Source organism: Colius striatus, chromosome 5 (genome assembly GCF_028858725.1).
Source record: "Colius striatus isolate bColStr4 chromosome 5, bColStr4.1.hap1, whole genome shotgun sequence".
NCBI classification, from domain to species: domain Eukaryota; kingdom Metazoa; phylum Chordata; class Aves; order Coliiformes; family Coliidae; genus Colius; species Colius striatus.
Genome location: NC_084763.1, coordinates 54,659,494 through 54,680,436, shown reverse-complemented (window position 1 = coordinate 54,680,436; position 20,943 = coordinate 54,659,494). Strand labels below are relative to the sequence as shown.

The 20,943-nt window shown below is 40.5% G+C and overlaps 1 protein-coding gene across 1 annotated transcript in view; it reads right to left on the bottom strand.

Annotated features, from left to right (window-relative positions):
• CUBN (cubilin) overlaps window positions 1–20,943 on the bottom strand; it is a 139,599-nt gene that overhangs the window by 97,226 nt on the left and 21,430 nt on the right. The window contains exons 18-27 of the mRNA XM_061996580.1: window positions 20,390–20,546; window positions 19,739–19,917; window positions 19,259–19,421; window positions 18,811–19,027; window positions 17,691–17,821; window positions 9,408–9,594; window positions 7,400–7,560; window positions 6,719–6,900; window positions 5,962–6,118; window positions 3,234–3,421 (exon numbers count right to left, since the gene is read on the bottom strand). Of these exons, the coding sequence (XP_061852564.1) occupies window positions 3,234–3,421; window positions 5,962–6,118; window positions 6,719–6,900; window positions 7,400–7,560; window positions 9,408–9,594; window positions 17,691–17,821; window positions 18,811–19,027; window positions 19,259–19,421; window positions 19,739–19,917; window positions 20,390–20,546 (1,722 nt within the window). The remainder of the gene's footprint in view (window positions 1–3,233; window positions 3,422–5,961; window positions 6,119–6,718; window positions 6,901–7,399; window positions 7,561–9,407; window positions 9,595–17,690; window positions 17,822–18,810; window positions 19,028–19,258; window positions 19,422–19,738; window positions 19,918–20,389; window positions 20,547–20,943) is intronic.

Below are 20,943 nucleotides of genomic sequence, written 5' to 3'. Positions count from 1 at the left end.
TCCAACCTAACAGCTAACCCTTGTCTTTTCCATCCCTAATCTACCAGTGAGAAGCAGCAAATACTGTCACCACACCTGCCTTCTGCTATCTGCCATGAAGCAGCAGGCTCTTGCTGTCAGAGCTGCCACAAGGCTAAGAAGACAGATGGGGTGTTGCTGCCTGCTGCAAGGGGCTGAGGTAAGAGAGCTGCTGCCACCATCCCTAAAGAAGATGAGAAAAGGGGCACCTAAAAGCTCCTGGGGAAAAAAAAAGCATCTGATTAACACCAGTGGCCACTGTGTTTGTAAGTGCAGCTGCATAGAAAATGTGTGAGCAGCAGCTTCCCATTTCCTCCATGCAAATGGTGCAGGGCTGTGGCTCGTGCTCCATGCACCACCCACTTAGACTACAGTGGACAGAATTATACCTCTAGTTTCCCAGTGTTACACTCAGCCAGGGCATCTCAAGCTTTCCCCTTCTAGGCCTCTTTGCAGTAAAAGACTCTCCAAAGTAGCATGTGGCAGAACAGCAATTTATCTCAGCTCAACAGCTCTGAGTCTTTTTTATGAACCTTTTTCCCCAGTTTGCAGTGGCGTCAGACTCCACATGGATTTCAGACAGAAAAGTCCCAAATAGCTGCATTCTGCTTAGAAAGTGAACTGCACACTTGTTCCAGATCATTCCCCCTTTCCCCTACACCACAGGAGACTCAAACTCCTTGCCAACACACTCCCCTTTCGCAAGACACAGGGTGGGAGCAAACACTATTGAGTTCCCTGGCTGGTTCAACCTTGTTCTCTTTTTTACACTATGGCACATATTTGTGCAGCATGCAACAACCACTTGAGAACATCTTTTCCGAGGGCTATTTCTTAATGGCATTTGGAGAAAGATTTGTAAGTAATGTCACATGAATTACAAGTTAAAGCCTCCTTAACACACAGCCAAGACTCTGTTTTCCCTTGTATTTTCCTCTTTCAGTCTGTATTTTCTTTGATTAGAGGCACAGAGAATTGTTAAAACAAAGAGTGCAAAGTACTTCTTAGCTCCTTGTCTCCTCAGTCCCTCCAGTATATTTTGTTTCTTTTCTTTTAAGTGCTTTGGATCAAGTCCTTGTCTCTGGCACTCTTCCTCCAGCCTTGATTTAAATCTAGAATAGTGTCTTCTGGCAATTCTCTTGCTCCTCACTGGCTGGCTACTGTATGCAGGGCTCCTGCTTTTCATGGATCAAGAGCTTAAGCATCTGGAGACTGGCAATGGCCTCTCCACTTGGCTCCAGTGTTGCCTTTTCAGCCCTCCTCACAAAGATGAACCAGGGTTTAATAGTCAGTTCTCAATACAGTGCTCCCTTGTTTATTTTCTTGACATGTCTGCTATTCTTTCTTTCCATCCCTGGCCACAAAGAGAAGCAAGCTGGAAGAACACCAGCTTAGTCAGTTTGTTACCAACTTTGTGCTATGCAAGCTGGCACAGTAAGAGGTAGGGGGAGTGAGGGAGGACATGGAGAGGGAACAAAATAGCACCTCATCTGGCCTGTTGATCTGGCCTGGACCTTCTGCAACACCCTTGTTTTAGTAAGTATCCCCAGAAATGTGGGTACTGTTCCTTAACCCTCTCCTTGGCTGTAAGTAATCTTGTCTAACACTTCTCTAAACTTCAATTCCTCTTCTGCACACCCTAAGCAGAGCACAGGGGCTATATGCTGGCATCCTGTACAAGGGTGAGATCTGAAGGATGCATTAGTGCAGCAAAGCAACAGAAGTATAGGCAGGAAATGCTAATGCTCAATATAGTGGTGATCATGTCTATCCTTCCCACAGTAGAAAGTACAAAACTTAGAGAAAATACCTTTGCAGTTGTCCTACAAACACAATTTCTGAGGAAATAAAAAGAAAGACAACTTGGCTTTAGACTGAGTGGATGTTTTCATTTGTCTAAAAAGGTCTCATTTTGTTTCTGGGTAAATTCAGTTTCTTCCAGGCTCTTTAAAGAATCAATTAATTATGAAACGGAAAATATGAACAGGACTCTCAGTACCCTTCCCTTTAAAAGTGTAGAAATAACACATTTTAAAGTTTTTGAACATTCCCTACTCTCCCTCAGACAAAAACAAGAGGAAGTCAACTGGTCTCATTGTTTCTTGCAATCAGTTTACTAATTTCAGGATTTCATATAATAGAATCATAGAATGGTCGGGGTTGGAAGGGACCTTTAGAGATCATCTAGTCCAACCCCCCTGCAGAAGCAGGTTCACCTAGATCAGGTTGCATAGGAACATGTCCAGGCAGGTCTTGAAGACCTCCAAGGAGGGAGCCTCCACAACCCCTCTGGGCAGCCTGTGCCAGGGCTCCCTCACTGAAACACTGAAATAGTTGTTTCCTATGTTTAAGTGGCACTTTTTGTGTTCCAGCTTCATCCCATCACCCCTTGTCCTGTTGCTAGCTACTATAGAAAAAAGGGATGTCCCAACCTCCTGACACCCACCCTTTAGATATTTGTAAATGTTAATAAGATCCCCCCTCAGTCTCCTCTTCTCCAGACTAAACAGCCCCAGTTCCTGCAGCCTTTCCTCGTATGAAAGATGTTCCAGTCCCCTGATCATCTTGGTGGCCCTGCACTGGCCTCTCTCCAGCAGTTCCCTGTCCCTCTTGAGCTGAGGAGCCCAGAACTGGACACAGGACTCCAGATGAGGCCTCACCAGGGCAGAGTAGAGGAGGAGAAGAACCTCCCTTGACCTGCTGGCCACACTCTTCTTGATGCATCCAAGGCTGCCATTGGCCTTAGCCACGAGGGCACATTGCTGGCTCATATTTAGCTTATTATCAATTAGGACTCCCAGGTCTCTCTCTGCAGAGCTGCTCTCCAGCAGTTCAACCTCCAGCATGTCCTGGTGCATGGGGTGATTCCTTCCCAGATGCCATGAAGCTTCTCTACGTGAAGCTGGAATCATGACATCTCACTTCACCCAGAAAAGCCAGCCTACCTAACCAAAGATGGCAGCTGGACTTTCTTTAGCAAATCTAGATGCCTGCCTAGTGATTCATCCTCCCTGTTGCAGACACCTGCATTAAGGGTGCATGAAGCGCTCTGTGGCAACACTTCATTCCCTGCTGCTTGTAGGGGAAACAGGCACAAATTGTTTGTTTTCATGGCTAAAATGAAGATAAGTTTCCTCTTGGTCTTCTGCATCCTCATTGTTTTTCTATATTGGCAGAGACCAGGTTTTTCTTGTTTCCAGAACCTGGCTACATACCTTCAAAAAGTCACGGTTACAGTCAAGTCCATCTTCTACATCAAAGGCTGTGAAGCTATAGTTGAGTGTGTTCCCCTTTGTAGTTTGGATAGTCCAGTTGCACTGCTCATTTAATGGGTAATTATTTGGATAATTTAAACTTTCCAGCACTCCATGGCTACGATTAACAGTCAGCACTTCGTGGCAAACTGAAAAAAAAGTGATAATGAATTACATTTGTGCAGTGATTATTAACCCAGCATCTCAAAAGTTCACTAGCTGAAGTTACTGCTAGCACTCCAAGGCAAGAAATATCTTTATTCACAGGTTAGAGAAGAGAAATCATGAAGAAAGACAACTGTGACCTACTGAAGAGCATATTGTCTATGTTGCAAACAAAATCCAGACTTTCCAAATTGGTGTTCTTCAGCTCTGTCTTTCTTTTCTGACACTTGCATTCTCATCAGTGTATGTAGAACGTATATTTTTAGCAGCTTTAAAAAATTCTGAAGACATGGTTATTCCTGAAACATTTTACCAGCTATTTTTAGTTCCAAATACATTGTTATTCCTGAAACATGTTGTCTTTTTTGGTTCTTTTGGCTTTTTTAACCAATAATAGAAATTTGCCCTGTCATTTGAATCTGTGTGGGGTGCTCAGCAGAGACTGGCTAATGGATTAAAGTGATTTATTTCAGCAGACTGGGAAACAATGACAATTCCTGGCTAAATAACAAATGGCAAGTACACTACTTGTACTGCATTTACCAGCTCCAGGAACTGGAAGTGACCACAAAGTTCTTTAAAAGGGAGCCTGATTTTCTCTGTGAGTCATCAGTAGCATCCTGGCATAAAAATTGGACGCTCACCTGGAATAATAAGAGCTTTCCTTGAAGCGCAGGCAAAATGACAGAGACACTAAACTAGATAAAGAGTGAAATTCCAACTATGGCATTAGGTCAGTGAGTCTCATTTTCCTGTATTTACCTTTCACTAAAGCCAGAAAACATCAATGTGGGCAATTGCTTGTCTGGAGACAGCATGCAGTGCATATCAGGAGCAGACCAGTGTCATAAGGAGAGAAGTGGGCAGGAGGCAAGGAGCAGGACACGCTGTTTTCTTGGTACAGCACATCTGCAGTGTTTGAACAGCAGAAATAGCTGAGATTCACTTAAAAAACTCTTCTATTGTCTGTCTCTAGGGCTAATACAACTACCTCCTGCAATTGTTTTCTTATTCTTTCCAAATGATTTACAGAGCACCAGGGTCTGTGTTTGTAGGGCTTCAAGATGCTCAGGATACAGCTGAAAGTCAGGGTTAGGTGGAGTGTAGCTTGTCTGCAAAGCTACACTGAAGCATACAACTCTTTGAAAGGACAGGCTGAAGAGCACAAAATGGATTTTGAAGAATGCAAGATGGGTAAAAGCTGCTACCCTCTGCCATCAGGATTTTGTTATAAACCTATCAGAAACAAAGACACCTTTGACTGTTAACTTGATACCATGTTTTCCTTTGTGATGTTTTCCAATTCGTCATTACATTTCTTTCATGTACATGTAAATATATTTGGCATCTAAGCCTCCTGATTTTATGCCACTGCTCCCTACATGATTTTAGCTTTTGGGCAAGCTGTTGAAAGCTTTCTCTGATGCATCTTCAGGAATTAAATATGAATGTAAAACGTAGATCCCATTATCTGATAGCTCAGCTTCTACATCTGAGTGCTCTGAGATGGCTTGTCCTGTTTAATTAATGAAAGGGAGGGAACCTTTTTCTAATACATCTTCTTGACTTTGCAGTCTGAAAAGTATGTGGCAGATGAATCTGTGACAACTTTAAGGAATGAGGGGTTCAAAGCTCCCTCACTTTTCTGATCAGAGTATTGTGTGTGCCATGTGTGGATGAACAGCTTGCTTTACTTTGTAATCTGATTTTGTAATCTACTGTTCAAACCTTGGACATCTCCATGTCTACAAGCCCAGAACAAGCTCCATCACCTGGGCATATCATATTTAGCATAAACAAAGATGCTTTGAAATCATTCTATATGTGGTGCAATTCACATCTTCCCATATGCATTTAACCACATGTGTTAGAATGTATAAAGGGAAAAGTGAACTCTGGGAAGATATTCAAGGTTATGACTGGGAACAAAAGAACTTATTTCTGGGGTAGAATGATTTTACCAAGAAAAAGTTTGCAAGCAAAATGTGACCTTTACCATAAGATGTGAAAAAAGAAACTTTTTAAAGTGTTCCAGGCAGGTGGAATGATCCTAAGCACACACAATGATCCTGGATGGCTGGGGCTAACTCACTCATGCTTTACCATCCTGCCTCTGAAGCAGCTAAAAGAGCAGAGAAACTTGTTTTATCTGCCTCCTTTGTTTAAAAAGTCAGGAGACTGGGTGAGCAAAAGAGCAAGAACAGTCTGATCTACCCTGTTATGGACTTCGAGCACTTGTTCTTCTGAGTAAACCTAAACTGTAAGTGGTCCTGGTGCAAGTAATAGAAGTAGAGGCACCTCACCAGCTTTCTTCTAGGGATAAGATAATCTCCATCATAGGGAGATGGGCAGATAATTTCTAGTTCTGTCTGTTCTGTAGCAGAATAGAGAATCTGGGTCAATAATATGCTCTATACAATGTCCTCTGGTCACGAATAGGTAAAATCATAAGCTGTGAGAAATAGTTTCAGGAAAAAGCTGAGCTGTGGAAGCATGTTCTTCTCATCCTCTTTTACTTACTTACCCTGCTTGTAATTGGCTAAAAATCCTCCTCCTTGCAGACTTCTGTCTGTCCTTAGTTTTACATAGACGGTGTCTCCACTGGAACGGATTAGCTGTGGTATCTGAGTGCCACAAAATTTACCCAGCTGCTTAGCATCACTGCTGTTGCCATCGTATACCTTAAAAACCAAACAAGCGAACAACAGGTGAATGAATAAAGCTGATGGCATTACAAATTCAAGTAATTTCCCCCTTACAAATGTGTGTTTAGGCAACTGTTGATGGGCATAGAAGAGGTTAAATTCTATTTCTGCTCAGAGGAAGCCTGACAGGCACTTCAGAAACAAGCAAATCAGTGGAAAAACAGGAAACCAGTAACCAAACACTGGTGGGTTGAGGGGTTTACTTACCAAGAAGGGAAAACTGCAGTGTTTCATCTCTTTTGCAAATACTCAGATATTTTATGCAACAATCCAACTATGAAATTTGGGATTAACAATAGGGATATTGATATTGTTGTGTCTTTTTCTTTGTAAGTTATTGGGAGCATGTTAAGGCTTTGGTCCAAAGCACAGCTTTTCATGCCAGCAGCTACACAGATACTGCTGCTTTACCTCTCACTGCTCTGTGACAAGAAGGTAGCATATCAGCATGGAGCTTTACCATTCTGGGTCTGTTCACTATGAACTTTTGAAGACCAGGGCCATGTGTTTTTCCTTGCCTGTGTACTCATCATACTTAACTGCCTCCTATGGAGCAAAGTATCAGAGTGTCCATACCGCCAGGTAATCGAAGTTGCACTTTGGGTGATACTCTAGATGGAACTGTTCAAACTGTATTTCAAATGGGGTTCCTTTGTTTCCTCTGAGCAACCAGTAGCACTCTGAGTTGTGGTAGTATGGCATAGGGTAGTTGGGAGACATGAAAACACCAGAAGCTGTTGTCAAAGTCCCACCACAACCTGAAAACGTGTAATACGGAGAAGAGTAGAGAATTAAACACTATGTATGAGATTCACACTTCTGACTTTCTTTACATGCCCTGAACATCTTCAATGATGCCCCAAAAATCTGCATTTAGCCAAAACTGTGTTAAGCAGAAGAGAGTCCATAGGACCTAGAAATATTAACTATCTAATTGCAAGTGCAATGGTTCATCTTCAATTAGAAACACATCCATTCAAGTCTTGGTTGCTCCCTTCTTAAAAGTGAGAAAGCTGATGCTACGTTATATCTAGGGGGATAGCACTTCTCTCCTTGTGGAGGAAAAGAAAGCATAAGGATCAAGAAAGCTGTATCCTTGATCTTAACAATGTGAATATATGTTGCTATATAATTGTCAAAGAGACTTTAAAAGATGGGAAGCAGAAAAGATGTGGGGGAAAAGGTGAAAAATGAAATACAAAGGAAAGATCAAAGGAGATGTGTAAGATAGTTTTATACTCTATGTGACACTTTTACCTGCTGATGTGCCATCCCACTCTGCTGAAAATCCTGTATCTGTGCCAAATATATCACTTACAAACTTTATCCACAGCTTGTTACCATGAGAGATTATAACAGGAGGTAGGTCTGTACCACAGTATTTTCCAAGAAGAGGAGAAGTTTCATAGCCTCCATCTCTAGAATAACAGAGAAGAAAAACCTCGGATCAAAGAGAGAAACCATAAGAAATTGTTAACAAATTGAAGATCTTTGGATTCTTTCAGGCCTGGCTTTTCATCTTCCACTACAAATACTGGAGGAGGACTCTGCTTGCAGTAAAAAGTCCTTACACAAGTACCTGCCTCTCTCGTTTTGAGAGAAATTTCTACTCAGACTTTGCTGCTCTGTTTTCTTGTCCTTCTCCCAGCTTAAACTGCTTGACACTGTCTCAGGTTACTAGCAGTTGAAGAACTGTGCCAGAACCTCCTCTCACTTGCATCTCAGCCTCTGCAGCTGTGGTTAGATGAACAATTTTCTTAGTTGGCTGAATGGAATATATCAGAGGACAACTCAGGACAAGCAACTAGAGTGGCACCTCACCTAAGACTTCTCTAGCTACTGCATTTAATGGTGTCAGGTTTGATGAGACATTCTGGAAATCTATGGCAGCAGAAACGTGCTGAGTTGCACTTAGCAGTATTCTGGCCATGTCCTAAAACCTGTTTAATGCTCCTGAACTCTTCACAATGAGAATAGAGGTAGATTTATGCAATAAATAAATGTTTTAAGTTCTTGGGGCAAAAAGAAATGAGAAAACCTGAACCCTGTTATAACTGAGGTCTGCCTGAAATTAAGGTTTAAGTGTTAAAATAAAGTTAGATTTAATTCAATCTCAGATTGATGTTTTAAAATGAAAAAAAGGGAAACATATTGAAAAAGCATTCAATTCAAACTGCAGCTTCATCAAGCAGTGTTTTGTTTGGTTCTAAATATAATACAGCACTTAATGAGGAATGACCCATCCAGAATACCTGGCAAGATGTTCAGAATGAGTTTTATCATGGTGGTCATGGACACTCATGGCATGCTCAAAGTGAAAAAAAGAAAACCCATTGAAGTTCTGCAGATCTGGTTCATCTAGAGAACTGGCTCAGGAGATAAAAACCAGGTGCACTGACACTGCTAAGTGTAAATGTCATACAGCAACACAGCAGAAAGGACATCTACTTGTTGCAGATGTATTGTAAGCGTGCAGATAGCCTTCCTGTCAATACCACTTTATTCCACTTGTCTCTGTCCTGTAAACCTTACTAGAAATCTTCACACCAGTATCCTAAACTTAACAATGATGCCAGTACAGACAAAAATCACAGATTATGTACGTGTTCCCTGCACTACCTCAGAGAATAGCTGCTCTTCAAAGATGATAAAGATGAAACAGAAAATAGAAACACAGCATCCTAGAACAGTTTGAGTTGGCAAGGTCCTTTAAAGGTCACCTAGTCCAACTGCCCTTTGCAATGAGCTGTCTCGAATTATCTCCCTGTCCTCCGTGTGCTTTAGCATGGTTTCAAGGAGGATCCATTCCCTGCTCTTCACAATCACAAGAGGTGAGGTTGACCTGTCAGTAGTTCCCAGGGTCCTCCTTTCTACCATTTTAAAAAATGAGTGGAATGTTTCCCTTTTTCCAGTCACCATGGGCTGAGGCACCTGACTGACGTGACTTTTCAAATATCACGGTGAATATGTCACACAACAGGCAATACAACTCTATTTCTGCACTAAGGAAAACAATCAGATGGCAGTGTATGGGAATGCAGTTCACATATTTCACTTGCTTTGAGAACAGAAAGTTTCCAAGTGGGAAAGCCAGCAATGGAGCAGGATGGGAGGAGGAAAGGGAAGCCTTTAACGTGATCTAAGTCCTTTTTCCCCACATTGACAGCACAGGTATATAGTTCATACTATAGCCTCTGAACCTAAGTGGATTTGGACAACTTCCATTGTTATCAGTAATAAGGACAAGAGAAATCATTAGGCTTGCCTGATTTCTACATAATCATCTGTACAGCGTTTATTCCCTTCCAAGGTGAAGTTGGTGAAGCGCAGCACAATCTGTCGGTTCATTGCCACTGTGATGTTGTATATGCACTCCATCCGGGAAGGATAGTTGTTGGGATAGTTTGGAGATGTTAGCACACCAGTTTCAGCACTGTAATTGTGTGAGCACACTTAAAAAAGGAAACAACACAACGAAGTATGAATTAATTTAATATGTATGCTAAATTAACAGGAAATTTCTATTTCCAACAGATAGAGAAACAAACATCCTCATTATAACTCTTTTGGGACACATCTTACTGCTAAACATCATCACTATAAACTAAACCAGAATGTCTTTCATGGTATTTCTTATATTTGAGTTGATTTGTTCAGCTTTTACCAAAACACTGTTGTAATAAATAAGCAACATAAGAGTAGTTCCAGCTGGCTGAGTTGGCTTTGACATAACACCCAGGTAAGCAGAGAAAGGAAACTGAAAGGGATGTTTTGATTTCTGAAAAGCAGAGATGGTGGAAACTGAACTTAGTCTCTGGCTATGGGGAGATGCCATATTGTTCTCAGGCATTCCCCATGGGAGATGGGGATTTTCTATCTAAATTTCTTCTCTCATTTTCTGGGCCATAAGTGACAATCGGTTGGAAAACAGCCTGATCCTTGGATTGTGAGGACAAACAGTTCTACTTAAGGTCTTATACTAAAATCAGCTCCATCAATACTCCTGTGAGTGCTGCAGAAATATCTTGATATTATGAACTGGAAAGAAGACAATAAAGTGGACTAATGCTGAGCCAGAACCTGAGCAATCATTAAAAAGAAGGTCTTTTGAAAGCACAGACAAAAGAACTAGGAATAAAAACATCTGTTATACAATGGTGCATGAGACATTTTGGAACATACAATTGTTGTATATTATTTGATGATGAACTGGGTAAAGTTTGTGATTGGATACAAAAAAGGGCATGAAGAACTGTGATCTGTGTAAAGTGTTTTCAGTCAATACAAGGAATCATTAATGTCACTGCACAAAGCAACGGTGACACCGTGGATAACTATGGTCATTGGTGTTCTGCAAATAAGAAATGAGAACAAGACAGAGGTTGCAGAAATAGTAAGAAATTAGTAGGCAACAGACACTGGAGAACTTAATTTGTTTAGTTCAGGAAGTGCAGGAGAAAAAAAGAAAGAGAAAAACATCCAGAACCATGAAGAAAAGAAAAATAGAACACAATTGAAATGGCAGTGAAAGCTCTGAGGTTAAAACCATCCATGGCAACTAGAAATTAGTAAGAAGTTTCTATCAGAAAGTTCATTTCTAGAGCAATCATCCAAACAACACAACAGATGAGGAAAGGGGAAAAAAGTCCACTGATGATTTTAAGGTACAGTTTGATTTAATTAAGAACACTGTATAGCTCTTGGCAAAGAAAAGAGGGGGGCATAAAAATGTGGGCTGGGTTTTTGGTCTTCTAGTCCTCCATTCCCCTGTTTCAGGTCCTACAGGTTGTCAAGAGTAAGAAATTAGAGTTCTTAAATGCTTTCTGTCAAATAGGCAGGATTACACTAATGAATTACAACTGAAAGGTCAAACAAAATGTTATGATTAAGTTTACACTCATTTAAGCTGCTTGCCACAGATCTCTGAAACCCCTTCTCTAACACAGCACAGCTGCAGTGTAATAATACTTATGCTTAACACTTCAATATGCCTAATAATATAGAGAGAAGGGGTGAAATTACAGTTCAATCCCTCCATCTCTAAGGCTGGTCATTTCCATTGCTGTTCTCTATCCATTCTAACTACTGAAACACTTCTGGTTTTAATGTTGTCCTTTATAATGATGGGTTTTTTGCATCTGACTTAAAATCACGACCCAAGTTTTCCTTACAAAAGCAATTTTATAAGTGTGTATATTTATTAAGTCACTTCTTTTTAACCAATTATTTCCTCCTGATTTTGAGAGAGTAGGTGCCCAGCTCACAGGCATTTCACCATCAGAGCTGTTTCAATACTGCCATGCCTTAGTCACTCAGAAGCTGAGACCATGAACATTAGCTTTCAGCCAGTAGAGTATTAAAACTGATGCACCAGAGAAGAGCCTTTAGGGCAAAATTATCCACACAGAAACCAAAACGTTTTTATCAGCCCTTTTAAAAACAATTTCTTCAGAATTGTTCAGGTTCCCTCCTTCTTGGTGGTAATCCATACAGCAATTTATATCCCAAGGGTGCTGTTTTAAACTTGATGCTGTATACTGCTCTACATTTCCCATAACAATCTTCTTTATGAGCTAAGGTGGATAAATACACAAAGTGGAACAGTGCCTTAGAAAAGTCAGACATCTGGCTACAGTGAATTAAATCCAAGTGTAGACTGAGCATACACTGCTGCAAGGATCAGGAAAAGCATAAATGAACCCATGTCTTTTGACAGCCAACTCTCTTCTGGTAACTAGATTCCTTCATTGTGTTCTGCTTTCAGCAGGAGAGCTGGCACTCTCCTTTTGCACTTACAGCATTTAGGGGTATGCTTGGGCAGTAACATTTCCTTCAGTGAAAACTGTTAGCAAAGGTAGAAAGAAAAAAGTACCTTGGCTCCTTTTCTAAGTTCAGGATGCAGTCTAACAGCATAATGTGATTATTATAGACATCCCAGCTCATAGAAAACAGAAGGAGGCAACTGTTGGGGACAATCACACGTCTTGCTTTGCCAGAGTGTGAGGTTTGGAACACTATTCAATCTGCTTTCCAATTTTGGTACTGAATGTATTTGCTCTTCTGAAAAAAAATGCCATAAATGGCAGTAACCCACTGTAATAGGCAACAGTGGAGAAGAATGGCAGCTTTTGTAGCACTCACTCATGCAGTCATCCATACTGCAGAAAGCTGTAGCTAGGCTTTTTCCCATAAAGAGATATTCATCAGTTGCCACAATACTAGTTGATCAATAATAAAACTACAGTGTTGTATGTAAAATGAGAGTTTTCTTGTGATCTCACTCTGTCAAACCAAGATCTCTAGCAGTTAGAACTTTATGTAATAATACACATGCTTAGGAAAAACAAAGGGAAGAAACCATCTCACAAAGTGTATGCCTCTCCACAGGCAATGGGAAAGCACATCTTCACTTCAGGGCCTTCTGCTACTGCTGCTGACAGATGCCAACAGGCTTAATTTTTACTAAAGCAGCACACAAAGGTCTTTTGTAGTGTTTCAGAACCAAGTGCTTAGAAACACTGGGTACAGCTGTTCAAAAACAACCTCCAACACTCTTCTCCTGATTTATACACAAACACACATACCACAGAGTTGTATGCACATAAACAGGCAGTCTAAATCTCTGATCAAACACAACCAAGTTACAGTGGCCTAACAAGTTCTCAGTTTGCAGCTGATTGAACCTTTTCCCTGAAAGTCAGGATCAGCTGAGCAGGTGCCCAAAATGAATGCAGGACTTCAGCTTCTTTTTCTGCCTTAGCCTCAGTCAACCATGCCCTCTACCTCTGCATAGACATATTTGTCAGACATTACTTTCCATTCTTGCCTTTGCTAGTTCAGCTGAAAAGCCAGGGAACATCCTCCTAATAATTACTGGGTTCTGTCAGCAAGATGGGAACTGAGATGTCAGCTGGCACTTGGCTATCAATAAAGAAGAAACATAAATCTATACATTGCTTTCAAGTGCACTTTTCAGTCCATGGGTTCACAGAAGTTTTTCTTCCCTTCCTCATCCTTCTCAAACTCTGACTTCTCCACTCGGTGATTGCCAGCTAACATATACCACACAATGATGTTATTTAAAACCAAGTTACTCCTCTTAATAAAAAACTAGCATTCTCAATTCAGGAGGATAAGGAAGAAAAATCCAAAGGCAGTGAAAGACCAGGGATAAAAACTCTACCAAGAAAGCAATCTGGTGAAAACCTTGTTAAGGCTGACTTTTCTCAGCAGAAAGGATGAAATGAAGGCTCTTAACTGAAATAAACAAGTGAAACAAACAAAACCCTCAAACCCCAATTGAAAGTAAACCAAATAAACCCCCACTTACTTGTGAAGAGGTGGAGAACAATAAAATACATACATTGACTGCAGTGCAGCCATACTGCAAAATTGTTGCCTGGTTCTTTCCAGACCCTGAGCAACACTCCCAGGGAAGACTGAGAGCCCTTTTGAAGAATTTTCTATCATTTTATGTGTGATCACCCAAGATGGGTAAAAGAAAAGCCTAAAAAACTATCATAACACTTGAATGGAGACATTCATCTAATTGGTATATGAGGCCTGGACTGTAGAAAGTGAATCCAAATATTACCTTGCTTTCCACGTGACTTTCCCCTTTCAAAGATAGAAGACAGCCAAGAACTGAGCATCTGAGGTACAGATAGTTTAAGTGAGCAATATATCTTTTAAATGACTATCATGTGGGGATGTTTGGCTGAAGGATTTCCATTAGCATTGGTGCCATACGAGCTATCCACAGCTCCTAACTGGCAGGCTGCTAAACAATTGTTTGCACTTTATGGACCACGGCCATGGTGATACCTTGTGGCATTCCATTTTTTGGACAGGGAATATAGCTTTGTCATTATTTCCAGCTAATTTATATATCACAGATAAACCATGCAAGCAAAAACATTGGTTCCTAAGATGCATGGAGAAGGAAATTCATTTTGGTTTACATAACAATGTTTTCACTCTTACTTATCCTTTATTATTTTACTGATTATTCTTTTTGGCTGGCTGATCTTGTCCATCTTCTCAATAGCTCATTCTTTGTAAAACAACTCGAGGCAAAAGCTTATTGAAATGTCTAATATGAACCAGAGCAGCTTTGACTAGTCCTGATATTGGTTACAGTCTAGCTGGCTAAGAAAACATAGCTCAAAAATATGAAGTATTCTTCCTGCGCAAGAAACATTATTAGAACCATCTTTTCCTTAGCAGAAAACCATAAATAGGCAGCAGATGTAAAGAAAAGAAAATAAATGCATAGCTTTGGAAAATCTTTCCCATATGATTATGTTCATCAATTTGCTGCCTTAGAGTAACTGGATATATATGATGAATATCAGACCTAAACATCTCACAGCAGGAAAACTAAACTTGATATTATTTCAGTCCCTTTCAGTGGGGAATTGCTTCTGACAGCAAAGTCCACATGCCCAAGTGTTTGCCTTCTTTCAGGCCACAGAAGATTCAAAACATTTTATTCCTAACAAAAAAAACAAGGTAGCAGTCCAGAAGTTATGACTAATTTTATAGTACTGCTATGCTGCTTCTGGGACTGAAAGAAACAAATCTCTGTAAAGAAAATAGATTGCAATTCCAAATTCTCTGTAAGTTTATTGATCTGAGTTTCCATAGTTATCTGCTACTTTGCCATACTTATACAAACCAGGGTGGCTGAAACAAAAAAGCTTTAATTCTAGAGATCATAGTTCTAGGTCTAATTGAGAATAAATTGAGAGCTCAGTTTAGCTGAAGAGTAGCAAAGATATTTGTGTTAATTATGGGAAAAGAAATTCATCTCTGTTGGTGAGAGGTTGAATGAAGATGTTATATGATTCTAGTTTCATATAAACATTTAATACCCTTTCTGGTTACTAATAGCATGGAAGAGAAAATAGATTTGCATTTTTAAGCCATAGTTTGAAACCATTCGAGGGACAGTGTTGATGAAGTTTGAACCTCACGTGGTGCATATAGCAGTGTTTTGGATGAAAGGTGAGAAAATCCATTCACCATGATGATGGTAAAGGAGGGGAATATGGAAAAGAGGAAGCACAGCAGTGAAGCTGGACAGTATTGAGATGACTAACAAAACCAGAGGAAGAGAGAGGCTTACACCAAGACAGAAATATAGAGTAATGTTGAGTAAGGACAAATAAGAACGAATCAAATGCACTCATGAAATAATAATCCAAGGTAAACTAAAAGAAACAAAATCACATTAACAATCAACTAATGTATTTATAGTCATTATAGTTTGCAGCTTCAAAGACAGGCTCATAAAGGACTTTTATAAGGCTGAGAATTTCACAGCCTCTCACAAGCAAGGGCTCAGTTTTCAAACTACAGAGTCTTTCTTGGATATATTTTTAAAAGTAGACTTGGGTTTTGGCCTATTATTCTCTAACAAAGAAAAATTTCCTCCTTGGAACAGTTCTCATTAAATCTTAATTCTTTTTACTGGCTTTTTGGTTTCCATGCCAGGTAACTCAAGTATGAATGAAGGAAGCTGGGAAAATGGATTTTTTGGATTTGTAACTTATCTGATAGTGAATAAAAACACAGTTGCAAAACCTGTGCCCATGTTGGGCAGAGAGGAACTTCACGAGGTTCAACAAGGACAAGTGCAGAGTCCTGCATCTGGGAAGGAACAACCCCCTGCACCAGGACAGGCTGGGGGTCAAACTGCTGGAGAGCAGCTCTGCAGACAGAGACCTGGGACTCCTGGTTGATAATAAACTAAACATGAGCCAGCAATGTGCCCTCCTGGGTAAGAAGCCAATGGCAGCCTGGGATGCATCAAGAAGAGTGTGGGCAGCAGATCGAGGGAGGTTCTGCTCCCCCTCTACTCTGCCCTGGTGAGGCCTCATCTGGAGTCCTGTGTCCAGTTCTGGGCCCCTCAGCTCAAGAGGGACAGGGAACTGCTGGAGAGAGTCCATCACGGGGCCACCAAGATGATCAGGGGACTGGAACATTTCATATGAGGAAAGGCTGCAGGAACTGGGGCTGTTTAGTCTGGAGGAGACTGAGGGGAGATCTTATTAACATTTACCAATATCTAAAGGGTGGGTGTCAGGAGGTTGGGACATCCCTTTTTTCTATAGTAGCTAGCAACAGGACAAGGGGTGATGGGATGAAGCTGGAACACAAAAAGTTCCACTTAAACATAAGAAAAAACTATTTGACTGTTGAGGTGAGGGAGCCCTGGCACAGGCTGCCCAGAGGGGTTGTGGAGGCTCCTTCCTTGGACGTCTTCGAGACCCGCCTGGACATGTTCCTATGAGACCTGATCTAGGTGACCCTGCTTCTGCAGGGGAGTTGGACTGGATGATCTCTAAAGGTCCCTTCCAACCCCTACCATTCTATGATTCTATGATCTCATCTACACACATGCTTGAGAGATGAAATAATAGCCAAATTTTCCAAGCTGTCACCAAGAAAGCAGTTATTTTTTACAAGGTAGAAAATTTTGCTGGTTTTAAAGAGGTTCAAGAAACTCAGAAAAAAGAAAACTCAGAAACTCAGAAAACTCAGGAAAAAGAAAATTATTAAAGTAAGAGCAAATGATGAGCAGCCATTGGTAGTTCATGGCTGCACAGATGAGTACTATGAATTTCTTTGGTTTAATTCTCCTAGGCAGTACTTGTCCTTCTACCCACGTAAATCCCCTTCTACTACCGATCTTTGTTTGGCAATGAGGGGAGCAATAGCAGACCCATGTCTGTTGGGTCTGTGCAACTGGCAGGTACAGTCTTTCATCAAGAAGCTGCTTTTCAAGTGCAGCTCAGTCAATGCTAAAATGCTCTGAGTGATGGAGATATGTTCAAACACTAGACTAGGTGTGGTGCATTCAGCATGGTTTGAAAACACGAGTGTGTCACCACCCTGGAGAACCTTTAAATCAATTAAGAATTGAGTGTAATTTCTCAGTCTTTCTCTGCTTTAGAGAACTAAGGGAATTAATGGTCATTTTTCTCTTCAGTAGTCTTCATTGATGTACATCTTGGACCCTTAAAAAGAGACACCTTAAGAACCAGATTTAAGGAATATCAGGAATATTCTCCAGAATGTTCTTTTGGAGATAGAAATGTTGCAATGTGTTGTAAAGGAAAAAAACCTCATATTGTGCTTTCAGATTACTTTGCTGCTTTATCAGATCTCACCTTTTTGTGCCCATCATCAATATTGCACTTTAATAAGGACTAAATTCATTTTGATGGTACCTGAGAGTCTCCCATGCAAGTGAGTTGAATCCTAAATCACACATATTCAGCTCAGAAAGAACAAAGCAAATTCAGGAAAGACTTTTCCTAAATAGCTCAGGCAGTCCTGCCATGTCAACTCTTACTGGCTTTTAAAAGAAAATATCAGTGCAGTTTACAGAAATTGCTTCTGAATAAAGCAGGATAAATGAGAAAGGATAGAAGAGGGACCAGGCAGTCTTCTACTGACACAGAAAACTCTGTTTCTTGTAGTTGTTATTTACAATGAGAGCTGAAAACATTTAATTTGCATGATGAACAGACTGACATATTACCTTTTGATGCATCCAGGGAGATATAACTAGCTGAGAAGCCCTCAGATGCAACGTTGTGATTGGTCACAAAGTACAACATCATCATGTTGCCACCACTAGTGAGAGATGGTGGAATTGATCTTCCACAGTACCTGCAGGATAAAGATGCCCCAAATTGAATGACAGTACTTTATGAAGCATGTGTGTTACTAGAAGAGGATTCAGCTTTCCTCAGAAGTTCAAGCAGCTACACACACACAAATCTCTGCTTTGGATGATACAGATCCCAAGCATATCTCCTGTATCATGGAACTAAACAGCACACTGTGTGTACAAGGGTACAAATCCAACTTGTGTGGCAAAGTCAGAGGAGAAATTGTTTGTCAAGTTGTCAGATTTTTACTGAATTTATTCGATGCTGTACCTACATCTTCTTTTCTTTTGTAGGAGTCAGAATGGCTGTCCAAAGACTGACGTTGTAAAACACTCTCCATGATGAGAGTCATTTGCTCCCTATTTTCCAAAATCATGCTTTGTCTGACAACTATTTCACAGTCTGTAGCTGCAGCTGGATACCATTCCCAAGCAGTTCAGATGTTCTTGAATTCTAGGGCAGCACGAATGGCCTGTGTATCCCCCAAATGGCAGAGGGGAAAAAAAAGAGAAGATTCTTTCCTAAGATAAAATCATATATCAGGAGAAAGGGAAAACAAAATCCTATAAAACTCAGACTTTGGTTTAGTTTTTTGCCAGGATCCAAATGCAGCTTTTTAAGCAATTTTTCTTTCCCTTCTGCAAGTGTTTCAAGTCATATCTTTTCCTGGGCACAGATATATTAATGTTTTTGGACTTATTTCCCATAAATCAAAACGTTAATGAAGCTGAACAATGCCAGCTATTGAAACCTGTCCTTAAAAACTGTCTTCCTAACACAAGGTAGTTTCTCCCAGTATAATGTTTATTAAACATACTTCTAGTTCCATGGTCAAGGAAATCAAGCTGCCTTTCCTATCCTAGGCAGAGAAATTCTGTAATGCAGAGAAATTCATCTATACACAAGATTTAAGGAAGCAAATTGGATGTTGAGATCTACAGTCCTCACTCCAGTAATTCAGCTCTATAGACTAATAGACATGCTCACCTGCCCAATGTTTGCATCGTGCTGTTGTCATATATTTCAAGATAATCCCTTCTGCAATTATAATCAAATTCCAAGTTAAATGAGGTGAATGTCAAGCGGATAAGGTAGCCAGGTTCAATGTTGATACTCCAAGTACAGTTAATCCCATGTGGGTAGACATCTGGATGACCGGGACTTGTAATGGTTCCTTTTAGTCCAGTGAGAGTCTCTCCACATCCTGTAAAGAGTTAAAATAGCAGGTGTAAGTGATAGACTTACTTTAAAAATTAGGCAACTGTAAAAATTGGATATTTACTTTCTGAGATTCAATAGTCTTTTTTCCCTCATTTGACTGACTCAGAATTTGTTTCCCATGACACTGTCACAAAACTTGACGGCCAAGTGTTCTCAGCCTGCAGCAAAATTTGGATCTTCCCGACATTCTACACAGAAAACAACAATTCCTTACCTGTATCTGATGGCCAGTAGTCAGCTCTGAAGCCAAGGTTGGTAGGAGAGGAAGCTCTGAATTTGACATACAGACTGTTCCGTGTAGATTGCACTGTAGACGGTACAGCTGTACCACAGTATTTCTCCAACAGAGGAGAGTCCGTGTTGTTGCCATCTCTGACCTGAAGAGCAGTGTATTCAAAATATGGCACACAAACTTCTGTTGTATTAAAGTTGGAAGCATAAATGAATTCATAAGAACCATACAAATGAGATCCTTAGTAGGCCAAATGCTGTCCTCTCTTCAGTATGGTTTCTACCACAGGCACATACAACACAACCTTTTGACAGTCAGAGAAGCACTCTCCCACCCAAAGCATGTTAGAGAACCTGGAAAAACCTTTTCTAATTGCTGTAGGAAGTGCTTGTCTGTCAAGTAGAAGGAACATACAGATAAGAATATATCTACTATTCATAGTCTATTTGTATTATTCTTTACCTCAACGTAGTCCGAGTCACAAGTGGTTGCATTTCGAATGTTAAAGTCGGTAAAGTTAAGAATCACCACCTTGTCAGCTGTCTGGGAGATGATCCACTCACAGGTCTTTGGGTGAGGGGACACCCTGGGGTAGTAAGGTGAATGGATACTGCCTGCTCCAGACAAGGAGCCTCCACAGGCTGCCAAGAGACAGAAGAATCAGTCCTTGTGATGAATGGTTTCAAGGAATGTACAATGAGATGTCTGTCAAACATCACAATAAAATTAGAAGAAAGCCGCTCCTAAAACCCTGTCTTCTCACAGCATCCACTACAGATCATCCAAGAAGTATTAAGAATGTATATGAAAGCACATATTGCTGTAAGTATAGCAGACACATACACAGGAGACCAGTCTAACTGTGCTCATGAAAACTGACAGATTTGACTCATTTGTTTCACAGACACAGATAGATTTGTTGATGGTTGAGAACTAAAAGACAAGGAAAAAGAAAGTAAAAAGACTTAGGCAGAATTAGAGGTACATAAACTTTGGTATGTTAGTGGTTAGTGATCTGTCATTCATAGAAACAATGAGGGGTGCATTTCCAAGCATGCTAGGACTGCCTACAACAGACCCACTGCAGGCATCAGAGCATTTCTATCCTCTTACCAACTTGATAAATGGCCCTGAAGCTAGCCTTTTGCACAGAAGCATCAGACTTGAACTTGATCCAGAGACTGTTGCTGGCAGAAGTGATTGGAGATGTGAGAGTGCCATGACAGAACTTGGCAATGAGAGCAGATGTCTCACTGTCACCATCTCGAACCTAGTCATTGAAAAGAAAACAAGAAAAACATCAGATCGTAAAAACATCGGGGTCTGGGATCTGGATAAAATTGTAACCTCACAAGAGCTGCTAAATAACAAAAGGAGGAACTATTTTACTAATTAATGAGGGGCAAATGCCATGGCAGTACTTGGCACAAAGCATGTGATTTATGAGAGCTCAAAGGATGTGTCAGATGATCAGCACAGAAAACATACACACACCCTACTGTCACAGGACATCAGGATGAAACAGACCTTCCCTACAAATCACAACTTTAGTACCATTTGGGTCTATGCTTCCAAAAGTAACAGTATGAAAGAGACAGTTAACATTCTCACTTCTGATAGCTATGAAATTTTTGCCAGAACTAAAATCTGCTGGGTGAAAAGAAAAA